This window comes from Aspergillus costaricaensis, assembly GCF_003184835.1.
Source record: "Aspergillus costaricaensis CBS 115574 unplaced genomic scaffold BO79scaffold_28, whole genome shotgun sequence".
NCBI lineage: Eukaryota > Fungi > Ascomycota > Eurotiomycetes > Eurotiales > Aspergillaceae > Aspergillus > Aspergillus costaricensis.
Window position 1 is genome coordinate 76,613 of NW_020291828.1, and position 17,994 is coordinate 94,606.

Sequence of the window (17,994 nt, forward strand, 5' to 3'; positions counted from 1 at the left end):
AGTAAAGTCCGTGCTGCAGAACATTCCCAATTATAGAGAGCACCCGGATAAAGTAAGAGCTTTGTAAGTTAGGGAGGAAGGGGGGGAAAAGCGGGCTTCTTCTCCAGTTTTTTTTCAGACGTGCCTCTCGGTCTCTTCTCCGTGCCGGGACTTTCCTAAGCTACAGATCTCAGGAAAGAAACCCCAATAGCATTGATGCCGACCGGGTGCCCCATAATGTCCATCGATTTGGAAGCGACGCGACCGCCAGAAAATCACCTTCCAGTTTGACGCGAGAGATCGCCCTTCCGGACAACCCCCTGGAGTCTAGTTTAGCCTGCCGGGCCTAAGCTGAGCGCTTGCAACTGGCAGTTACGAGCATCTACCAAGAACTGGGATGCCGACAGGATCCCCTTTGCCCAGCTGCAATTTGAGAAGGTTCGCCCTCGATTAAGTTTCATCCATTCAAATTGCGTCGCTTATCAAGGATGGCAGCTCACTAAGCTGTTTATGTCGCTAGTTAGCACCTGGGTATTCCAAGAGGCTTGCTTACTTATTCATCCCAGTCGACCCTAACTACGTACTACTTACTAGTAGTCGTTGTTAATTAATTCATGAAGAAGATCCGACCAGGGAGTTCAGACCTCGTAAATTGCAAGGCCTGTAAATATTTTGCCGGTGCCAAAAAGGTCATCTTCCTAGTATCAGATATCCGAACTAAGCCCCCTTCTCTTTTTGCTCCCAAATACGAAACAGACGTCGTTCCCCCCTCATTTTTTTCTCTTGAAATTCACGGACCTTTGCCCTTCCCGCCCGGCCGGAAAAGCCCCCAGAGCCAGACCCACTGCTCTCAGCGACTACCGATAAGATTTGTAAAGTATTTTTTGTTTGCTCTTATGGGGAATTAATGCCTGATTATTTCATTTTGCCTTTCTTGGGTTAAATTTGCATTTTTCCTTCTCACAATTTATTTTTTCTATCTCTTTATTTTTTTTTTTTTTCCTATACAAGAAGGAAAAAGGCAAGCCAAGAGGGTCGCAGTCGCGATTGCAATGTCCCATTGAACCTAACCGCTGCCTTAGCACTTGGGCTAAAGCAGGAGCGTGGCCTCCCAGTGGATCGGCCGGGCTGCGTTTCCCCTCTTCTGGCCCCATCTCCTTTTCAGTCCGACCCAGTACCCACCCCTCCGGCTCAGTAGCGCAGATTTAGTCTCCTTCATCCTTGGGGGGTGACCGGGTAATCTATGGGAAGTTAAGTACGTGAAAATAATAATGTGCCAGAGATGTATTAAAACCGAACACTAAGTACTACTTATGTATGGTATGACGAATGACCACTTTAATTTGTAGTTAGTAGTCACGATGGTGGCGTGGAGAATTACAAAGTAATAAGTAAGTAGTCTGTGAGATCATTTCAAAAATCCCCCCTTCTCCGGGACAATTTCGTACCTTGAAGCCGGACTATTTTATAAGTAAGGTAAGTGGATGCTTCGTAAGTGAGTAGTAGAGAAGCTATTGCAGTCGATAAATAGACTTGGGGTGATTAAAGTGGGAGAAAGTCGTACCTTCAAAAAAGACTGTAAGAGCCAGACCCGGAAGTGGGCCGTCCGCTGAGCAGGGTAATTTTACCCAATTACACCCACACCCTCGGAGCCGGCTTACCCAGCCAGAAGGTCAAGTTGTGTGAGTCTCTCAGTCCCAGTTCCACCCGCCAAAGTGGGTGTGGTCCATGGTAGGTATAGTCGCTATAGCGCACCTCATCTGCCTTTTCGAACCATCTCGTTACGGCTGACTCTGCCACCCTCCTACTCTTCCTCTCTCTCTGTCTGTATCTCTTCTTTCCCCCCCCCCTCCCTCTTCACCCTCTTCTTGTCGGTCACGCTGCTTCTTCTTGGTGGTATCCATCCCTCCATCGACCCCATCCATCTCCAATCTCTCTCCCTTCCCGTCCGTCCTCACCTCTCTCTCTCTCTTGCCTTTCCCTCTCCATAGCCCGCTGGGGTCAATTGCTAGGCTATCGGCCATTCTGTCGCTTATCCACCCACGACAGACCCTACTTCTCTCTCATCCACTTGCTTTCTTTTCTCAAATTATAGTCGAACACTTCCATACTGTGATCCGATCCGCTATAATTTGGAGCGACCGATATCAATTCCAACCTCACCACTCGCCAAGTCTTGTCCGTGTCTTCCAACCGCCGGATCGGTTCCATAGATTTTACATTCGGTCGCGCCTAGAGACTGGCAAAGGAGGACGACGACAATCACCATCAAATCAATCAGCACAACTTTTCAATGCCTGCTTCGATATAGTTACTGTTCCATTTAGACCGAAGTAAGTACTGGGTGGTTGGAGCAGGTTGCCATCATTTTACCTGCCGCGGCAAGCGCACCGGGCTTAGGATGGGAATGCTAATGTCACAGCAGGTTAATCGAGCATTCTGTACATTATGGCTACTAGACCTCCCCTTTCGCCTCCGGTGAACGAGACGGAGCATTCCGTCAGCCGGATTACTCGTGAAGGCAAAAGAATCACATACAAGCTCAATGTTATGCAACAGCCCGAACGTGCAAGAGCATGCGGTGCCGGCGCCAAATGTACGCATCACTCCCTGCACGCAATGCGGACATTATTGGAGACCAGGCTGACTTATGTTTGACTGTTTCTAGCATCTGCGGACCGTCGCCCTGTTGATCCCCCACCGGTTGTCGAGCTGCGTATATTCGAGTCCGATCCGAACGATGACGTGCACAAGACAGATATCACCTTCGCCTACAACGCCAATTTCTTCCTGTTTGCTACGCTAGAAACTGCTCGCCCCATGGCGCAAGGACGGCTTGCCCCAACCCCGACGTTTCCCGTTCTCACAGGTGTCCCGGTGGCGGGAGTGGCATACTTGGATCGCCCGTCTCAGGCTGGATACTTCATCTTTCCCGACCTTTCCGTCCGTCATGAAGGTGTTTATCGGTTGAGCTTCCATTTGTACGAGGAGACCAAGGACAGCAAGGATGCGGATGAAAGCGCACCAATTCGGTCACCAATGATGAAGGGGAAGCCCTCAATTCCCAAATCGTTCCTGAACTTCCGTCTCGAAGTCGTCTCGGTCCCGTTCACGGTTTTCAGTGCCAAGAAGTTCCCCGGTCTGACCACCAGCACTTCCTTGAGCCGCATCATTGCAGAGCAAGGCTGCCGCGTCCGTATCAGGCGCGACGTCCGTATGAGACGACGTGGCGACAAGCGATCTGACGACTACGACTTCGACGAGGAACGATCCCACCGCGGCCGTATTCCGGATCGGTATTCAACCCCTGACGCCTACGCAAACCCTGTTGAGCGTCCACGATCGACCAGCATTGGGTCCGTGGACCCAGCTTTCTCCTATGGGCCTGAGGCTCCTCGTCGGCCATCTGCCACGGAGTACGGCTTCCCGAATCCTCAAGCTTATCCACGAGCGATTCCGCCGGCGCCTGCTCCCGCACCACCGGCCTCTTCTACACCCACTCCAGTTGCTCCCATCGCGCCTTCGTCCCGCAGTTCCTCTTACACTTCTCATCTTTCTTTCGGCGCGACGCGGACTCAGTATCCTGCCCCGCAACTACCTGGAACTCCTCAGTCCGCAACCACGCCAACTCAGGTTTATTCTCCTCATCCGACTTATACTCACACAAGGAACCCTTCAACAAGCACCGAATACGAGACTATGCCCTCTGGCTATCCCCCCTCTCGATTGCCGGCGGAGCGCTCTACCTACTCGAAGCCCTTGCCGCCTATCCGCGTATTGCATCCTTCAGATCCTACTGCATATCGAGCTATGGCCAATCCTGTGCCACCTCGCGCCCCAACTCCCTCCAATGCCGCTCCTTCACTTCCGCCCATCGCATCCATCTCTGCCGAATATTCGAATAATCTGCCGCAGCCACCGAGCAATCTGGCGCCTAATTCGAACCGGGAACCCAGGGGATTCTTGTGGGACACCCGCACGGCAGCGTCTTCGAAGCGACCTCATGAGGATGCGTTTGGTCATAGCGAGCGCCCACTTTACAATGGCATGCGGCCCGACAGCGACAGCTACCCCAGCGCGGACCGCAGGCCATCCGACGTTCACCGGGCGGCGCTACTCAGCGACCGGGACGAAATGGCATACAAGCGGGCCAACGGGCGGATGGCCACCAAAATTTCTCCGGCCATATAATGAACTCGACAGAAGGGAAATCATGCATACATACAGCACTGTTTATACAAGGGAGGAGTCTCGGCGTCTGGTCGTGCAATTGAATCTGTAATTTGGGTTGGGGGATTGGTAGGGGATTTGGGGGAGCTCTCGGTCTGGGTACACGGTCCCAGGGAAGTTCCAATTTCTTTACGACACCAGTCTTTGACGTTTATACCACATTGGTCCTTGGCATCTTGGATATTTTTTGTAAATGATTGTGATACCTGCTTTTTTGTTCATACATATTCCCCACATTGTTTTGTCGGTCCTTCTTTTGTCATCCTGGGTGGGGACTTGGGATCATTTGAGACATGAAACCAAGCGCAGACGGTAAATGCCAATAGTCCCATCAAGTTGAAACCTGCCCGGGCCGATTTGAGTTTTATTTCCTTGTGTTGTGACCGTTTAAGCTCGGCGATTCTGCAGCCCATATTTAGAGCGGTGCTTCGTACTCCCAGCGCATTGCATTCTTCATCCATCCATTTCATTTGTCATTAATTCATTTTTGGATAAAAAAGCGCTATTGTGCACATGCCTTTCTTCAGGCCAGAGCATTGTTTGCCCGTCGCTCTGGTATGTGATTAGCCCTGACTTTTGGCGCCAAAACGGCCTGGTGTGGCTTGGCGGCTGGCCCAGGAACTCGGGCGGGGAAAGTAAACAAATCAACAATCAACAGTCAACAACAAATCACCATCCCAATCGCTCGGGTCCATCAGTTCTTCTCACTATCTGTCTCTCACCGCTAGACAGATCTTACGAGTCTATCCCAGACTTGTTGCCGACCACCCGGGCCACATCTACCAGCTGAACGACCGACCCATCATTGCCATCTTCCCCACTCCGGCTTCCCCGTCTGTTCGCTTCCCTGTTGCTGTCTCCATCGCTCGGTCTCTTTATTTATCCATTGTCTCGCGCTTTCTCTGGTGTCCAATGACCTATCCTTCTATACTTATCCGTCGAAGTGGAACGTTGTGACTGACGGGATGACGGATCGTGAGGCTGCGACCGAGGTAAGTCAGACCCTCTTTCTACTTCATAGCATCCACTCTTTCCTCCCTTGCGCGGGCGGATACTGTGTGAACCAAAAGATCTGACCCATCATTTTCCCCGACAACAGTTGGCCTCGGATCCCGGATGCACCAGCACAACCATGGACCTCGACCCTCTAGACACCGACCGTCAGCTCGAACAGACCTTGCAGTCCATTTGCGCTGACCATGCGGCCCGCGAATCCCGGACTCGCAAGCACGCGCGCAATGTCAGCGAATCCAGCCTCGAGTCCGGCTACAGCACCGATGAGTCGGGTCGTTTCGATGATGCAGAGGAGCTGGACCAGCCTCCTGCCCGGAGCAGATCGCCATCCGCTCACTCGGCCAAACGACGGCGCTCAAATGATTGGCCGCTGCAGCAGCGAGATGATGCTCAGGCTACCGATAGTGAAGCCCCAGCGCCGAAGGAGAATCCAAGCGGCGGCAATACGACTGCGACTACTACGACTACCACCACTACGGGATATCGCAGACCATTTCACTCTGCGAACAGCAGGAGCAATGGCTCCCCACGGACATCGAGGCATATGCGTCAGGCTGGTCCGTCCGCTCGTGGGCGACGTTCGCGGTTTGTAGAGGGAAGCATGAACGACAGCGTGAGCGAGAAACCGCCGAGCATCTTCATGCGCGATGACGTACGCAACAACAGCAACGGCCAGCGGCCCTCGGGAATCTTCCGCTTTGGAAAGGCAATTGCATCAGCGTTCAACCCATTCGGCGCCTGGGGATCAAAGGCCGGACCGGCCGACGGAGGTGCCAAACAGCCGGGTGACCCTTTGAGTCAGGCGGAGAGGGCATATGCGGAGCTGAAGAAGTCTGGCTACAAGGGGACCGTCAAGGGAAGCTACTTACAAAATCTGAATGCAGAGTCCAACACGCCCCAGCGGTCGTGGAACCCGATTCCCGAGCAGTTGGAATATAGGCCCGTTGGAGTTCATTCGCGCCAGAATTCGGGCGAGCTCACAGAATCAGGCAACTCCCTTCGGTCATCGATCCAAGAATTACGAAAAGCTAAATCGTCCTTGGGCATACCCTTGGTGAGACGACAAGATTCAAACAAATTCCCGGAAGAGCTGGAGGGATCCGCAGTGCGACGGCAAAAGTCGCGCAAGGAACTTCAACGGCAAGCCAAGCTGATGAAGCGAGTCAGTGATCTAGAGATCAAGCTGGAGCGGGCCCGACGAGAATTGCGCGAACTGGTGGGTGAGGAGCAGGAGGTGCTGGCACCAATGCCCTTACCAGAGATTCCCTACCCTCGGAAATTTGTCCCCGGGGCGCTTCCCTCGCTTCCTTCAGAGCGGCTGCTGTATCAAGCCGCAGCAACAGTCTCGCCTACGTCCCCAAGGAATGCGTCAGCCCCCGTGTCATCCTTGACAAACCCGCCCAGCAGCGGTCCGCACGAACTCGCCGGGACACCACATCTCACTCCGAGGACCCCTAAGGAGCGTCAAGGACGAAGCTCCCTAAGCGCAGACAGTCCATCCCTGAAACGAAAATCCCCAGACCCAGAGTCTCTAAAGACATCTCAACAGAAAGACTCAAAGCACTCCACAACACCAGGCACCGACAAGCCCTCGGAATCCGAGGAAGCCACAACCCCTCGCCGCACCAAGCTCCCCAAAATGCTCACCAGCGACAGCCCCGGCTCCGTCGAGCGCAAGCAATCCAAAGACATATCAGCCACCGTCTACTCCTCCGGCGAAGAGCGCGGTCGACGTCGTTCCCAACCCCTCCGATCCGCAAGCACCCGCTCTCCCTCGGCGCGCCGACGAGCCTCCAACTCGCGCAACCGGGTCCAGCCCAGCCTCCGCATGAAAAAGGCCCGCTCTGACCTCCGTTCCGCAAGTGCTAGCGAACCACCCCAAGACGACAAAGAGAATCATGACTACCACCACCAAAGTGACTCGATCCCTACCCCTCAGGACGATACCTCCCAGGGAGTGATCGAACCAGAAATGAAGAACGAGATCGTCGAGAGCTGCCCCCACTCTTCTTCTTCTTCCTCTCCTTCTGCATCCCCGAGTAAAAAGAAGCAAGCCCGTTATGAATATATCCCTCCGGTGCCGCCCCTCCCGAAAGATCTCTCTGCTACGGCCGCTAAGGTCGATAGACGCATCGCCAAGGAGATGGGGAAGAAGCGCGAGGCGCGGGATAAGGCTCGGGCGTTGGCGGGAGGGATGATGACGGAGGAGGGAGAAAATAGGGGGAGTTTTCAGTGGCCGGAGGATTTTTTCTGAAGAAAAGTCAATAAATACGCACAGTTGGACTGATCGCGTTGGTGTGGTGGTGTGGTGATATGAGTATCTCGCACTTTGGGTAGTGGGAGTTGATTGGTATCTATGGAAGGTTACAGATGAAACGTGGATAGATGTTTGAAGAAGAATGATGCATGATGGATGAGCGCGAACAGGGATTGAGTTGGGTATATGCAGATGCATTGCATTTCATCCTACACCCATATATTTGTTTGCTTGAATAGCATCAGTGGAGGAAACAAGTTGGTATGATAGTAGTGAGTGGGAGGGGAGGGGGGTATTTCCTATGTCTATTTCCTATTGTTCCTTGACGAGTCTAACGACGTGATGACCCATAATGAATTGAACATTGATGATATATTCCTTGATGCTGTTGCTTTCTGAGTAGTAATGTATGCTGTAGTTGTATACCTCTTTACCTCATAAGGTAGATCTTCTCTACTCAGGTATATGGGTACCACCAACATTGAAATGTGTAGTCTCTCAAACACATACACACAACCTACCTCAGATACTATACTCTCCTCACCTACAAAATAGCCATTGCATTTGCATGCGACCCCACTCCACCTACATCACACAAATCAGCATCCCCCAACAATCAAACAAGTAAAAAAAAGAGACAGGGAGAGAGAGAGTAACATACCCACAACATTGGCCGGCGCACTCGTCACAAAGACCACCCATCTGCCAATCTCCCTACACCTCCTAGCGAGCTTCTCCAAATCCCACATTTCGCCCAACGGCATCCCCCACAGCGCCAGAATCTGCTGATGAATAAACCCAAATTCCTTCTCCGGCGGCCACGCCTCAAACGTGGGCGAATCGCCCGCCACAGCAGCAAAGTAACAATCATGTAGCCAATCAAGAATAGGTTCTTCCTGGCTCACACCGGCAAACTGGAGATCGGAGTGAGCACGGTTGAGGACATATTGGGCGCGTTTTTCGGGGGTCAGGGCGTTGTAGCGCTCGACGAAGCCCGAGCGGATGAGGAGGATGTCGCCGGGTTGGATGTCTCCGCCTTGGGAGGCGGGACGAATGTCGAGGCCTTGGGATTGGGCGCAGGCTTGTAGAGAGGCGTAGGTGATGCGGTGGGTCGTGTAGGGGTCGTAGGAGATGGAGTGGGTGTCAGCGTAGAGTTTGTAGTCAAGGAGGATGGCGCGGCCGGCTATGCCGTGGGTGGCCCAGTGGTGGATGCTGCAGCGGTCTGTGGGGGTGGGGCCGATGATGTCGGTGGATTTGGTCTGGTGGGTTGAACCTGGGTTAGTTTGGGGTTGTGGTGGTTTTGGTTGGGTTTGGGGTGTGCGTACGTTGTTGTAGAAGGTTTTGGATTCGCCATGGGCGAACTATGTCGGTTTGGTAGTTAGTATAGATAGCTAGGTAGGTATGCTAGGAGTTGGGAAGGACTTCATATGGGAAGTATCATACGTGACGGAATCCATCCCATTGAGTGCCGCTTTGCGTGTTCAGAGAGTATGTGTCATCGAAGACGACGTCTTTGGCCACCTCTTTGATGTTGTGCTCGAAGGATTGGCGATGGAATGCCGGTGGGTTCGGAACGTTCAGCGGGAGACTGGGTGGAACTGTTGGCCATCACTGATGCTTACATGATATGAGTAGTGAGAGCACTCACTCGAGACGGATCATCTCGCCAGTCTGGATCTCTGCGGCAGCTGCTTTGACTCTTGCTGGTGTGAGCAGGTTCAGTCGTCCTAGCTGGTTTGCTAACGCGTTAACATATGTTTCGGAGCAGAGCAATAACAACTAGTCACATACCGAATCATCCTTGCCCCAAACCCAAGCAGCTTCATCTGGAGCACCTGGAATCTTGGGAAGCTCCTTACGAGAGGGGAACTGGGTACAGTTTGGGTCCCAAGGGAGCTGGTCAGGGACCTGTGATTTGGTTGCGGACATGGCAGGTAGTATAACCGGCGGACAATAGGTAGGATTTGAGGTGACAACTCAGATCTATCAGATAGGGATGGCTTCGCTCACAGCGTCTGAAGTGCCAGAAAGGAAGAATGAGAAGAAACTAGCTGTGACTGGCTATATAAACCAGCTGCTGACTAGATGTCGTGCTGCGGTTTCCTCCTTCGGGGAAGAGAACGATGTGTGTCGCAGTGAGGGGAGATGTGGGACACCGGATGAGCATCCTGATTCTCCGCGGTCCAATCTGCGTCACATCAGAACTCTCTGATGCTATTTCACTGGCCATTGCCATTTGGTGCAAGCCAGAAATTGGGCCTGTCTTTCCCCACAAGTGTCACATAATCGGTCGGGAAAGCCCATTTGCAGTTTGACCGAGGTAAGGAGCACGTTTTTGAAGGCGATTTTGCCGACGATGGGGCAGGATGGGCATGTCAAACCAGGACGCACGAATCAGAGAGGGATGGGTGATGTAGTAGTGATTGAGAGTGGAGAGACTCTGAGGCGAGCAGACTAAGTGATTGTCCTGGTGGCCTTCGTTGGACCCTTGCCAGTTGATGGGCTCCGGCGGTTCCACGGAACTGGGGGGGAAAGCAAGCTCTCCCCGCATGATGGAGGGCGGTTAAGCCTTTCAATTGACTAGACTGATTTTTGAGAGCAAGAAAGTCAATTTAAAGGGTTTGTTAGATAGAGGCCCTCGGTAGGGAGTATGCTCAACAGGTTTTGGCAGAAGGGAGAAGGCACGCCTCCCCGTCCGGACTTGCCCCCACTGCATGTTAATCTTTATAATCTCTACACTAGACGCAGCCGAGAACAGACAGCTTTGAAGAACCAACTACGGTAGACTAATAAATAAACTACTACGAGAAGACACCTGATGGCAGACCAATTGGCCTCCTTTTTTTCGGGTTTTGCATGCGAAGGGGAATCATCTTGTAGTATGATACACAGACTCGAGTCCACCAGAGCAGCTTCTGGGAGTGTCAGACTCAGGCAAAAGCCTCGCCCTTTCCGCGGGCGGGCATCATCAAGAAAGAAGACATGATCATCGTCCAGACAAGCAAGGCAAAGGAGGCTCACGACCAACCCATGCGACTATTTAACGCCAAATTTGACACCAGATGCAACCGTAGCCGTTCAGGCACGAAGCTCCCCAATCCCACCGTAACCCATAGTGATCCCAATCACAATCCGAAATGTCCCGACATGTACAATGCCAAGCTCAAGTACTCGTAGGATGCTCCATCAGACGCCAGGGATATCAGAAGCAGACAGTTGTGGAAGGATTTCAATACTCCCCAAAGCGCAGAAAGAAATCAGATAAAAAGACAAAGCCACTCAAAACGCTAAACGCATGGTGATAAGTTTCAACATGAAATAGTAACAATAGGCCGATAATTGGACCGCCTATGTCTGGGTAGGCACACCGGTGGCTTGCGAAGTGTTGCGACCTCCACGAAGGCCTCCACGACCCCGGGAGTATCCACGTCCGTAGCCACCACGGCCACGGCCATAGCCCCTTCCTCTGCCACGACCACGGTAGCTTCCCCGGTAGCCGTCAACGCTACCCTGGCCGAAGGTCTCGATGTTGCGCTTCTCCTCCTCGCCGCGCCACTCACGGCCGCCCACACGGCCTCCCGTTCCCTCTTCGCGATCACGAGCCTCGCTCGAGATGTTATCGAAGAAAGAGGTTGACCTGTTGTAGGTAGCCACAGAGGATGCATCAGCACTGGTATCAGGCGCTTCAATGTCCCCGTTAGTGATGGAAGCGGTCTCAGCCTCGTGGGCAGGCGATCCAGTGGCAATGGCCTCCTTGACCAGATCTTGCTTGTTGAATTTGGCGTTGGCAGTCTCGAAGTCGTAGTCCGTATCAGGAACCTCGACCTTCTTCGACTGTCCCTGGTAGGGAGCGCGGTGGCCGCCACGTCCACGGGGATGCTGATGATGACCACGGGGAGCGCGGTTGCCCTCATACGGCTTCATTTCCGCCATCTGTCTCGTTACTCCTTCAACGGACACCTCGCCATGCGCAGGCTTCTTGGGCGCGTTAGGCTGGGGCAGCTTGGCCATTGCCGCCGCAACAGCCGCCGTAGCAGCACGCGTGGCCTCGGTAATGGCCGCCTGAGCGGTACCTTGCGGCACACTGCTTCCAGCGCCAGCGACAGGAGGATTGCCTACAGCAGGAACAGGTGGCTTGGAGGGAGCATTGATCGGAATCGCCGGCTGCACACGTCCGCTCCGGGGTCCAGTAGGTGGCATCTTGGCCGGAGTCGGAGCCGCGGCAGCAGCAGGAATACTGGAGGCTTGTACGGCCTCCGTTACAGATGGTTTCGATTCAACAGGGGGCGGAGGAGCATTCTGAGCAGAGACGCCAGGTGCGGGTGTGGCATTCCGGCTGGCTGGCTTACTGGACGGCCGGTCACCAACGGGAAGCTCAGAGGTGGGTTTAGGGACATTTACGGGGCCTGCGCCAGGTACCCCCTGTCGCTGCGGAGGAGGGGTCTGGTGTTGGCCAGGGGGTCCAATAGGCATCTGAGGTGGGGGGAACTGGCCTGGTCCTTGGGGGAATCCTTGACCCGGGGGAGGAAACCATCCTGGTGGCGGGGCTCCATACGGCATATTAGGAAAACCAGGTCCAGGAGGGAAACCGGGAGCTCCAAAGCGTTGTCCATATGGAGGATAGAAGCCTTGGAACGGCGGTTGTTGAGGGTAGCCAGGAGGCGCCGGGCGAGGCACCTGAGGCTGTTGTGACGGAGGCAAGCCCTGGGAAGTAGGTCCCGGACGAGACATACTCTGTTTCATGAAACTCAATTAGCATCATGACTTGAGAAAGAGAAGATGTGTGAAAAGGCAGAGTTAAAAGTGCTTTGCTTCTCGATCATTCAGAAGGAAGGCAACGGAAAATATCCACATGAATTGTTTGCGCAATTCGGAACAGGTCTGTGAGTTTACATCCGAAATATTTCATCATTTGATCGAGTGTCCGTACGGAACAAGTCCGAGGACGCAAAGCACCCAAAGGGTAGGCAAGGGTTGGAATGAAGTGAAGAATTGATAAACTTACCCCTAAGATGGCGGGATCATCTGGCACCTGAGGTTCAGGTTGACTGTTCTCCTTCGTGTCCTCTGCTACGCTAATGTCTTTTACGTCACTGCCTCGGAAGACAATGTATTCGTAGACGCTGGCCGACGGGGCAATCTCCTCAGCGGGATTGCCTCGACGACCCTCGGTCCCGAAAGAGACAACATTCTCCAGAGCTATGGTGGATGCTTCAGGATTGATCTCATGCAACGTTCCAACATAACTGACAAGGTCAAGTCAGTCTTGATCCGGGGGGTGCAGCCAGGTGCGACGAAGCAGCTGTAGGAAGGCCAGATAGCCGGGAAAGGGAAGGATCGAACATACCGAATGTCACTCTTGGAGATCAGGTTGAAACGCTGACTGCCAGGTGTTAACTCCCGCCTAGCCGCACAAACCCTGGTTCAGACCAGTAGTGGCATAGAACACTGACCCTATTAAATGGTTCATATCCATGCTGACAGGGGAGTGTGCGCGATTGACGCGCAAGATAGAAAAGAAAGGTACAGGGGGGAGAGAGGGAAGGAGGAGGGAAAACTCTGCTCAATGGGGAGGGAGGTGGGAGGGGGGGAAGGGCAAGGAAGTGGGAGGAAGAGAGAAGAAGGGAAGATGAGGGAGAGAAAAGGTTTAAAAAGGAACGACGGAGGTTTTGTGGTGGGAAAGGCTGGGGCTCCGGTGGACGGGAGAAGCTCAACATGCAGTTCCTTCGTTAGTTTTGCCCGAACGGACCACGTGAGCTCCGTCAGCGGGGAATGCTAGTAGTATTCATTATTCACCAAAAGCTGGCTTTGTGGATAGCATCCTAGGCATTGTCTGGGTCTTATCTGGCTATTACATTGCCCCATTTCCTGGTTACTGCTCCTTATTCTTGGTCATAATAATAGTTTCATCAACTAAAAATCCCCTCCTACCAATATGGCCCAATCCTCCCACCGGGATGATTTCTTCCAAACCACGTTCGTCACTCCATCTTCTACCGCCCAGCTCCTCCTATCCGCAAGCTAGTCGCTGATGCCCCACGCCTCCCAGAGCCGCCCTTGATGAGCAGAAGCGAAAGGATGTGAAGTCCCAAAACACCAATGGCAATCCCATCCGTCTTCAGAGTAAAATCCTCGCAGTCGCAGCCGATCCTCTGAGTACTGGGTCTGTCTATGTAGCTCAGAGTGGTGGTACGGTCAGGAAGGTCATACTCGAAGTAGGTGCATGGTATTCTCGCTGCTGCGTGTCTTACGAATACCCGGGCTAAGCCGTTTCTTTCCCTATAGACCGGTGAAACTGCAGCTCTTTTCAAAGGCCCGACTGCCCCCGTCACGAGTATTTGCTTTAGCCCCAATGGCCGGTTGCTGTTCGCGGGGTGCTGGGACAAGACGATCTGGAGTTGGGATGTGGAATCGAAGGAGCCGAAGTTGCGCTATGAGGGCCATACCGATTTTGTAAGGTCTGTCATCAGCACAAGACTACAAGGTCAGGATGTTCTTGTTTCAGGAGGCGCCGATGCACAAATCATTGTCTTCGACATTGCGACCGGACAGCGACTCGCGGTGATGAAAGGTCATGCAAAGGGAATCCAGGACCTCGCCCTCGACCCCGTCTCTCTCGACTCAGACAGCTCCGAGTTGATTGTGTTCAGTGCGGGTAGTGACCGACAGATCCGTCAATTCGACATTTCTACTGGCAGTAAGGACCTTACTGGCACAGAGGCTCTTCTCGTCCACGATACCAACGTGCACAAGCTTTTCTTTGACCGCGACGCTGATCTCTGGACTGCTTCGGCGGACAAGACATCCAAGTGTCTTGTGAGAGAGGATGGTTGGAAGCCCAACTTGACGCTCACTCACCCGGATTATGTGCGAGATGTCGTAGTCTACGAACAAGGAGGCTGGGTGGTCACTGCTTGCCGAGATGAGGAGGTTCGCGTGTGGAATCGATCGGTACGTACATATCACCAGTACCATACCGCTTTATTTCCTATGCGATGGGAATTTTACTGACATATATACTTTTTACTGAACAGACCGGACAGCTTTACCATACCTTCTCCGGCCACTTCGAAGAGGTTACGGGGCTCATGCTTCTCGGATCGACTGTCGTCAGCGTCAGTATCGATGCCACTATCCGCCAGTGGTCCTTGAAACCCGATGAACTTGAAATTGCAGTAGCAAAGGCGAAGAAAAACAACGAGGAGGACGAGGAAGAGCAACAAACCCCGGGGACGATGCTGACGGAAGAAGAGGAGCGGGAACTGGCGGAACTAATGGCCGAGGACTGAGTGCAGTTGCGTTGCTTGCCCTGGCTTATTGTTGGTGGGGCGAATCGAGCAACAGGGATGTTACCACGCCGTGCGGAGTATTAGGGCCTAGGCAAATCGTAGATCTGTAGAATATCTCTGTAAATGTACAGAGTAGGCACACTCGCACATAGGGACATGCACCGAGTAAGGAGGCAGGAGCACACGTGACCCAGTTGATGCACCCATGACGCACGACGGCCGACGATCTCCCGGATGCGGGCCAGTCTAACGCGGGCACATGCTGCTTCCTCGCTCCTTCTCCATCCTCCCCCTCATCCCACTAGCTCGCTCTTCCTGCTGCCCTTCTGCCTTATACCTCTATCTAGTTGGCTCTTCCTTGCCACCACTACTCGTGGCCTGTCGTTCCTGCCCCATCTTGATTCCTATTTCCTTTCTGGTCATTCTTTCCATCTCCTTACACCCCTCTCCCCCTCCCCTGTCTAGCTTGGTAGCCGGGGTCCAACCGCGGAGGTGGTATCTTATCAACTATTTTCCCCTCTCTCACAACGCGCCTTTCCGAGGCTGTGTACCCTTCTGGGCTGGATAGACGAATCATCTATCAACCTAAGTGGATCACTGCGTGAATGTCTCACGGCCTCAACAGAATGGCTGCTCCATTAGCCATGCACCACGATGCCGCGACCGACGCCGGTCCGAAACTCGTCAACCGACTGCACGAAAGCCGATCGCCTTATGTGAGTTCGGACAAACCCCCTGCCCTCGCGTCCAAAACTGACTCGTGAATAGGTTAGGGCGCATATGAACAACCCGGTGGGTTGGCAGCTATGGGATGCCGAAGCGATCGATTTGGCCAAACGCCATAACCGGCTGATCTTCCTCAGTATCGGTTATTCGGCTTGTCACTGTAAGCTCTCCATTCGCGACGCGTTGTGGCGGCACAACGTTCTAACGTCAACTCAGGGTGTCACGTAATGGAGAAGGAATCATTCATGTCGCAGGAGGTAGCTTCCATTCTTAATCAGTCTTTCATTCCAATCAAAGTCGATCGCGAAGAGAGACCCGACATCGACGATGTTTATATGAACTACGTGCAGGCGACCACTGGTTCTGGAGGCTGGCCTCTGAACGTTTTCTTGACTCCTGATCTGGAGCCGGTCTTCGGTGGTACCTATTGGCCGGGCCCCAACTCCTCCACATTGACAGGAAATGAGACGATTGGCTTCGTCGAGATCCTCGAGAAACTAAGCGATGTATGGCAAACACAACAACTGCGATGCCGTGAGAGTGCGAAGGAAATTACGAAACAACTTCGCGAGTTTGCTGAAGAAGGGACACATTCCTACCAAGGTGACCGGCAAGCCGACGAGGACTTGGACCTCGAGCTTCTGGAGGAAGCCTACCAGCACTTCGTTTCTCGATACGACCCTCTCCACGGTGGCTTTTCCACTGCGCCGAAATTTCCCACTCCATCTAACCTGAGTTTCCTATTACGTTTGGGTATTTATCCGACTGCGGTTGCGGACATTGTTGGACGTGATGAGTGTGCCAAAGCAACTGCCATGGCTGTTGACACACTTATCAGTATGGCGCGCGGGGGTATCCGGGATCATATCGGCCACGGTTTCGCACGATACAGTGTCACTGGCGACTGGGGCCTGCCACATTTTGAAAAGATGCTGTACGATCAAGCACAGCTCTTGGATGTCTATGTGGATGCATTCAAGATTACCCACAACCCCGAGCTGCTGGGTGCGGTTTACGACTTGGCTACCTACTTGACTACTGCACCCATCCAGTCGCCAACGGGCGCGTTCCACTCGTCCGAGGACGCAGATAGTCTGCCCACGCCCAATGATACCGAGAAGCGAGAAGGTGCGTTCTATGTCTGGACGCTGAAGGAGCTGACGCAGGTGCTGGGTCAACGAGATGCGGGAGTCTGCGCCCGTCATTGGGGTGTCCTGCCTGACGGGAACATTGCGCCTGAGAACGACCCACATGATGAATTCATGAACCAGAATGTCCTATCGGTCAAGGTAACTCCAAGCAGGCTTGCAAAGGACTTTGGATTAGGGGAAGAGGAGGTGGTGAGGATCATTAGAACAGCGAAGCAGAAACTCCGGGATTACCGCGAAAGGACGCGCGTGCGCCCCGATTTGGATGATAAGATCATCGTTGCCTGGAATGGACTGGCCATTGGTGCTCTGGCTAAGTGCAGTGCGCTGTTCGAGGAGATTGAGAGCTCAAAAGCAGTACAATGCCGCGAGGCAGCGGCGAAGGCGATCGGCTTCATCAAGGAGAATCTATTCGAGAAGTCTACTGGACAGCTCTGGCGCATTTATCGGGATGGCGGCAGAGGCAATACCCCAGGTTTTGCTGATGACTACGCATACTTGATCGGCGGGCTGCTGGACATGTACGAGGCTACATTTGATGACAGCTACCTGCAATTCGCCGAGCAACTGCAGAGTACGTATTCTCAACTGCGTCGGTGGAAGACTTGTGATGCTAACGCTCTTACTAGAATATTTGAACGATAACTTCCTTGCCTATGTGGGGACCACACCAGCAGGATATTATAGCACACCTTCCACCATGACATCAGGGGCTCCGGGTCCGCTCCTTCGCCTGAAGACTGGCACGGAGTCGGCCACGCCAGCTGTCAATGGGGTTATTGCCCGCAATCTGTTGCGCCTCGGAAGCCTGTTGGAAGACGAGGAATACAAGACGCTTTCCCGGCAAACATGCCGCTCATTTTCCGTGGAGATACTTCAACACCCCTTCCTCTTTGTTGGGCTTTTGGACGCTATTGTTGGATTGGAAACGGGGACACGGAATGTCACGGGTGTCTTCGCTACCGCCGTGACCGAGGGCAGTGTCCAAGCTTCTGAGGGCGTGATCAGAAAGACAGATGAGCCAGTCTGTGTGCGGGACATGATTGTACAGAAGATTCGGGCGGAAGCCGGGTTGGCGATATCGACGGCGACCACGACCGCATCTCTTGTGGATATCCGAGCGTCTCATGTGGGAGACTTTGTAGGGAATCAATCTTTCTGGTTACGGACGCGAAATCCGTTGTATAGGGAACTGAAAGCGTCTGAGACGGCGAAGAATCATCTCATGGTTTGTGAAAGTGGGCGATGCCGGGTTGTGAATATAGTATGAACTGTACAATGAATGGAAATATTTTTAGTGTATTTTCAGGCCTTGCAGGATGTTTCAGCTCTACAGCTATTGTATGTAATC

The 17,994-nt window shown here is 53.2% G+C and overlaps 7 protein-coding genes across 7 annotated transcripts; 4 read left to right on the forward strand and 3 right to left on the reverse strand.

Annotated features, from left to right (window-relative positions):
* Positions 1 to 1,194: 1,194 nt before the first annotated feature.
* BO79DRAFT_220240 (uncharacterized protein) lies at positions 1,195 to 2,003 on the reverse strand (the record flags this gene model as incomplete). The annotated part of the gene is made up of 5 exons (XM_025683483.1): positions 1,195 to 1,220; positions 1,428 to 1,439; positions 1,544 to 1,588; positions 1,641 to 1,743; positions 1,788 to 2,003. The coding sequence occupies 5 exons, from the start codon at positions 2,001 to 2,003 to the stop codon at positions 1,195 to 1,197; spliced, it is 402 nt and encodes a 133-aa protein (XP_025536750.1).
* Positions 2,004 to 2,255: 252 nt separating this feature from the next.
* Positions 2,256 to 4,300, forward strand: veA (sexual development activator VeA). The gene is made up of 3 exons (XM_025689186.1): positions 2,256 to 2,312; positions 2,405 to 2,575; positions 2,648 to 4,300. The coding sequence occupies exons 2-3, from the start codon at positions 2,428 to 2,430 to the stop codon at positions 4,168 to 4,170; spliced, it is 1,671 nt and encodes a 556-aa protein (XP_025536751.1). The 5' UTR covers positions 2,256 to 2,312; positions 2,405 to 2,427; the 3' UTR covers positions 4,171 to 4,300.
* A 643-nt stretch (positions 4,301 to 4,943) lies between these two features.
* BO79DRAFT_200020 (putative nuclear RNA binding protein) lies at positions 4,944 to 7,477 on the forward strand (the record flags this gene model as incomplete). The annotated part of the gene is made up of 2 exons (XM_025681463.1): positions 4,944 to 5,201; positions 5,309 to 7,477. The coding sequence occupies exons 1-2, from the start codon at positions 5,175 to 5,177 to the stop codon at positions 7,475 to 7,477; spliced, it is 2,196 nt and encodes a 731-aa protein (XP_025536752.1). The 5' UTR covers positions 4,944 to 5,174.
* A 524-nt stretch (positions 7,478 to 8,001) lies between these two features.
* Positions 8,002 to 9,470, reverse strand: BO79DRAFT_271598 (uncharacterized protein). Its single transcript, XM_025687361.1, has 6 exons — positions 9,272 to 9,470; positions 9,129 to 9,211; positions 8,924 to 9,068; positions 8,806 to 8,841; positions 8,142 to 8,739; positions 8,002 to 8,065 (listed from the first exon to the last, which is right to left on the reverse strand). Exons 1-6 carry the CDS (start codon positions 9,407 to 9,409, stop codon positions 8,025 to 8,027), a joined length of 1,041 nt encoding a protein of 346 aa, XP_025536753.1. The 5' UTR covers positions 9,410 to 9,470; the 3' UTR covers positions 8,002 to 8,024.
* Positions 9,471 to 10,828: 1,358 nt separating this feature from the next.
* Positions 10,829 to 12,956, reverse strand: BO79DRAFT_154537 (putative G2/M phase checkpoint control protein Sum2; the record flags this gene model as incomplete). The annotated part of the gene is made up of 4 exons (XM_025678751.1): positions 10,829 to 12,214; positions 12,486 to 12,726; positions 12,828 to 12,884; positions 12,934 to 12,956. 4 exons carry the CDS (start codon positions 12,954 to 12,956, stop codon positions 10,829 to 10,831), a joined length of 1,707 nt encoding a protein of 568 aa, XP_025536754.1.
* Positions 12,957 to 13,221: 265 nt separating this feature from the next.
* BO79DRAFT_289456 (WD40 repeat domain-containing protein) lies at positions 13,222 to 14,871 on the forward strand. Its single transcript, XM_025688782.1, has 4 exons — positions 13,222 to 13,456; positions 13,530 to 13,695; positions 13,766 to 14,431; positions 14,515 to 14,871. The coding sequence occupies exons 1-4, from the start codon at positions 13,416 to 13,418 to the stop codon at positions 14,767 to 14,769; spliced, it is 1,128 nt and encodes a 375-aa protein (XP_025536755.1). The 5' UTR covers positions 13,222 to 13,415; the 3' UTR covers positions 14,770 to 14,871.
* A 213-nt stretch (positions 14,872 to 15,084) lies between these two features.
* On the forward strand, positions 15,085 to 17,971 carry BO79DRAFT_200029 (thioredoxin domain-containing protein). The gene is made up of 4 exons (XM_025681464.1): positions 15,085 to 15,485; positions 15,538 to 15,655; positions 15,712 to 17,217; positions 17,273 to 17,971. The coding sequence occupies exons 1-4, from the start codon at positions 15,375 to 15,377 to the stop codon at positions 17,911 to 17,913; spliced, it is 2,376 nt and encodes a 791-aa protein (XP_025536756.1). The 5' UTR covers positions 15,085 to 15,374; the 3' UTR covers positions 17,914 to 17,971.
* The last annotated feature ends 23 nt before the right edge of the window (positions 17,972 to 17,994 follow it).